Raw genomic sequence first — 4,492 nt, 5'->3', positions numbered from 1 at the left:
GGACTACCTTCCCGTCATCACACCTCCCAGGTGTCTCAACGCCTCAGCCGGAGTACCTGGGTCTTTGGGTACTTCAGTTCCGAAGTGTCAGCAAAACTACCGCCCATATTATCAATCGCCGAGACTGCGTCATCCAGCTGATGGGACGAATCAAATTGGGTCAAAACGCCACACATCTACCGATTTCGTCACATACGTCCGTGTTTCTCTCGTACAAAATTGTTGTTGATATTTGTGTTACCTTTCATTTCCTATCTTTGTACGGATTATTGGATCTATATTTTTTAAGTAAGCTTTCGTTCCGCACAACTCTCCGAGTTATTTTCTTAAGATTTATCCATTAAACTTGTTCCCTAAAAATACGACGCCACCGTTCGAAGCCGCCATTGTCGGTTGCTTGACCTGTTGCATCATCCCTCGGGTTTTCGTGTGAAATTACTTTAAATCAATGCGTGCGTATGTGTGTGTGTGTGTTCGAGACCTACCTTAACCTCCGTCAATAAATGATCTATTTTACCATCAACCTCTTTTGTCGCATATATATGCTTGACTGGCTGATTTTCGAGACCTACCGTACCCTCCGCCAATAAATTATCTATCTTACCATTAACCTCTTTTGTCGCATGCATATGGGCTATTCCGCGTCAACCGGATCAGTCATCTCTCAGATATTTTTTTAATTTGGCATGTGGATTGTGTAGGGGGAGTTAGATTTTTGTGCCAAAGCACGAATCTCATAATGCGAAATTCGATTTTTTATCAACAATAACAAATTAGACTTCCATTTTTTTCAAGAATTCATAACTTCGGCAAAAAATAAGATACAATATTTTTTTTTTTCAAATTACGCGGAAAGCTCCATAGAATTTAAAACAAAATACGAAATGGTAAAAAAAAGTTGTGATCAATTGTTTATTTGACAATTAATTTTTCAACGATTTTTAAAATAGTGACTGGGACGACCAAAAATTTTTTTTTAAATTCTGACATGTTCCTTGAATTGTACTACAACCTGTAAATTAATTCCAGAGGGGTGTTTTTCTTTGTTTTCGAGTAAAAAATCATTAAAGGTGTCGATGCGCATGAAATTGCGGCGCGCCGAGTCTCTACGTAATGGCGGGCGGCCGGTTGCCGTCCACCGCTACCCCGCGGTGGCGTCGCAGCGTTATTTTAGAATCATTTTCACGATGTAGGACATGATTGAAGAATCTGAAAAAAATACTGTACCTTCACAAGGCCTGCTCAAAGCGATAAGTGAAGTTTCAAGAATGTGTTTTTCACCGTTTTTTTATTAGAGATTCAAAATCTGTTATGACGCATTATGATTCACGCATGAATTACGGACACAGGTCAAGGGTTGTTCCAGGATATGGAATACCTGCACCTATGCATGCGTCACCTAAATCCTTTATTATCCAGGTAGTCCGGGTCACCACCTCGATTCCGCGAAGGGGTCATTTGGTCATTCTATTCTTCAATCAGTCGAAGACACGTCACTGTGACGATGCTTCTTCGGCTTAAATTCCGTGATTCTCGCCACAATTTGTTAACATTTGAATAATTGAGATGAATGTGGATATTCGGATTGGGTGCAGAGGCCAAACAGAATATTCGCAAAATTATGACGAAAGATACTAAATTTTCTTGGGAACTTGGACAGAATTGATAAGATTCAACTTATCAAAATTTGCAACGTTAGAAAGATCAGAAGATGGTGACCTTATAACTTCTTGGTTCAAGAAACCGTACAGCTCAGGAAGAATTTTGAATTTTAATTCCAATCATCCATTGAGCCAGAAATTGGGGGTTGTAAAAGGGTTTTTGAACAGAGACATGCGCTTGAGTCATGTGAACAAGACCAAGGAAAGTATTCGCATGGTTAGAAGATTACTGTCATCTAACAATTATCCAAACAAGGTCATCAGCAAGTGTGAGAAAATTGTGTCCGAGAGGATTAGAAACAACATCAGGAGCAACAATGTCAACAGGAATTGGTCGTTTAGCAGATTTCCTTACATAAAAGGCTTGTCACCAAGACTGGGATCTTTATTTAGATACACCAACTGCAAGTTGGTATTCTATAATGTATTCAAGGTTAAGGATCTATTTTCCCGGCTAAAAGACAAAGTGGAGAAAGAAGATAGATCTGGCCTGGTATACAGGATTCCGTGCTCGTGTGGGAAATGGTACGTTGGACAGACCAGGCAAAAATTAAAAACCAGAGTGAGACAACATAAACTTGACTGCAGACCTGAGAAGTCCATAAAAAACAACAAAACAGCATTAGCGGAACATCACTTTGTTGAGGATGGTCATAACTTTCAGTTCGAGGATGTTGAGATTTTAGATCTGGAGAAAAATTACATGAAGAGAAATCTAAGTGAAATGATTTTTATTAAGGCGATGAATTGTGTCAATTTTAGATCCGACACGCAAAACCTTAGTACAATTTACAGTGACCTGATGAATGATGTTAAGGATTTAGTGAAGTCACAGTAATTATTTTTATTTTACTTAGAGTTTGAACTTTCGCGCGCAATATGAATAGTACTAGTCATGGACAATAGAATCATGTTGACAATATAGATAATGCGAGCTCCACACGTACTATCACACTGTGTGAGAGTAGTACAGTCTGTGATTTAAGAGTCACTACGTTTGACATGTGTATTTGTCCATCATTGTTTATATTTGTCCATTTTATTTTATTTAAATTGATTTATTGGCAGAATGAATTTATAATTTTGTATATATCTGTCTAGTCTTATTCAAACATATTTTTGACTTGGTGTTATGGACCAAAGGATTTTAACGAGGATTTAACCTCAAAAGTAAATATTTTGTAATTTTGTTTAGTTTATTATTTCTGAATTTGTAACTTACATGTATCATGTCTATTGTTTTATGCAACTTAATTTTAAAGTTTATGTACATTTGTTACAGCTTGCCTGATGAAGTTGGAAAATAAATGAAACCAACGAAACGTTGCAAATTTTGATAAGTTGAATCTTATCAATTCTGTCCAAGTTCCCAAGAAAATTTAGTATTTATTACATTTAACATGGATGATAACCAAGATTTGGATTATGACGAAAGGTATCCGATTCATTTTGAAATTACGGAATATATATAACTTTCGGAGCGCAACACGCACTGTGGGAGCTTACAATGGCTCGAGATAAAAAAAAACAAGCATTCACGCCTCATTTATTCAAACACGTAAAATAAAAATGTCCCTGCATGCAGGTTACGTTCCAGAGATGACTGGGAAACTGGTAATTGGTTTTACTCAGATTCACTATCAAGAAACTCAAAATGAAAATCATGTGGCATAAAAAGAAATTTTTGGTAAATCTATCAGGTGCTATTCAAGCTTCGCAGAAACATCGAATGTGGCACAGTACGCCTACGATTCGATGTCGGGTTAACTTAGCTCGTAGTCCTTTGGTTGATTGTTGGTGGCTCAGCGGCTCCGTAGATGATTTCCTGGATTTTGGCGGCAGGTCCCCGGCAATGAGTCGTCGCTGAATTTCACCGGGATGAAACTCCTGATTTTCAATGGCCCACAGGCTCCGAGATGAAGTTGGTCAAGTCGATGATTCGTAACAATCAACGAAGTTTTTTGAACGAAACGGATTTTGTCCGAGTTATGTGAAATTGGGAATTGAATCTGAATTAGTATGTGAGTGTCCGAGACGACCTCACGGCGTGACGTCCTCTAACAGAGAGAGAGATTCGTCCGTCGTTTGCCGGAACGTCTGGTCAAGATCGTTCCAAAAATACTGTTTACTTTTGCCCCTGTGATTTACGTATTCCTTTGCTAGGGCGCGTATTTTTGAATATATATATATAGACCCACGTATCGTTTCATCACCAAATGCCAATTAATAGAATTCAAGCAAATAGATTCACTAAAATCAGGTACACTGAATTGCACCTGCATTATGTTAGCCCCATTGGTGGAATTCAACCAATCAGAAGGGTTGTTGGGTGGGTGAAGCACTATTCTGAACGAATATAAATTTCGAGCATTTCAAAATGCATAACATTCAATCTAATACCAGTGTATCGATCAGTGCAATATATCGTCTCATTCTTCACACAAGTAATTCATTTCTGAAAGCAATGTCTACAATAGTTGTTAAACGGTGCTGTAATCCTTTCCAAAGGGTTGGCCATAATTGGGTGTGAAATTTGGTAGAGTCAGTGACACTAGCATTACGGAAAAAGTTTCTGGACCTAGGAGAATATGTGTGCATGGATTGTCGAATAAAATTGTACAAATGCAACACAATTACTCCATCTGATAAAAACGAGGTGATTGATATGAATCATAATTATGCGAGTGGTGACGATCTTGATTCACCTTCACAAATTAGCGAACAGAGCAGTGTGAAAATGTTTCTTGAGAATGATATCGGGCAAGAATTGTTGTGTGATATGAATGAATTGTTTATCAACGTGAATTGTGTCGCGGACAAAATTAAATATC

The 4,492-nt window shown here is 38.0% G+C and overlaps 1 protein-coding gene across 1 annotated transcript; it reads left to right on the top strand.

Moving 5' to 3' along the window:
• Nucleotides 1-1,833: 1,833 nt before the first annotated feature.
• Nucleotides 1,834-2,499, top strand: LOC138191314 (uncharacterized). Its single transcript, XM_069137961.1, has one exon. It carries the CDS (start codon nucleotides 1,834-1,836, stop codon nucleotides 2,497-2,499), a length of 666 nt encoding a protein of 221 aa, XP_068994062.1.
• Nucleotides 2,500-4,492: the final 1,993 nt, after the last annotated feature.

This window comes from Neodiprion pinetum, chromosome 7 (genome assembly GCF_021155775.2).
Source record: "Neodiprion pinetum isolate iyNeoPine1 chromosome 7, iyNeoPine1.2, whole genome shotgun sequence".
Taxonomy (NCBI): Eukaryota; Metazoa; Arthropoda; class Insecta; order Hymenoptera; family Diprionidae; genus Neodiprion; species Neodiprion pinetum.
The sequence above is the reverse complement of the archived record's forward strand: the minus strand, read 5'-3'. Positions and strand labels throughout refer to the sequence as shown.

Coding starts and splice junctions, on each gene's coding strand:
- LOC138191314 (XM_069137961.1), top strand. CDS start 1,834: ATGCGCTTGAGTCATGTGAACAAGACCAAGGAAAGTATTCGCATGGTT.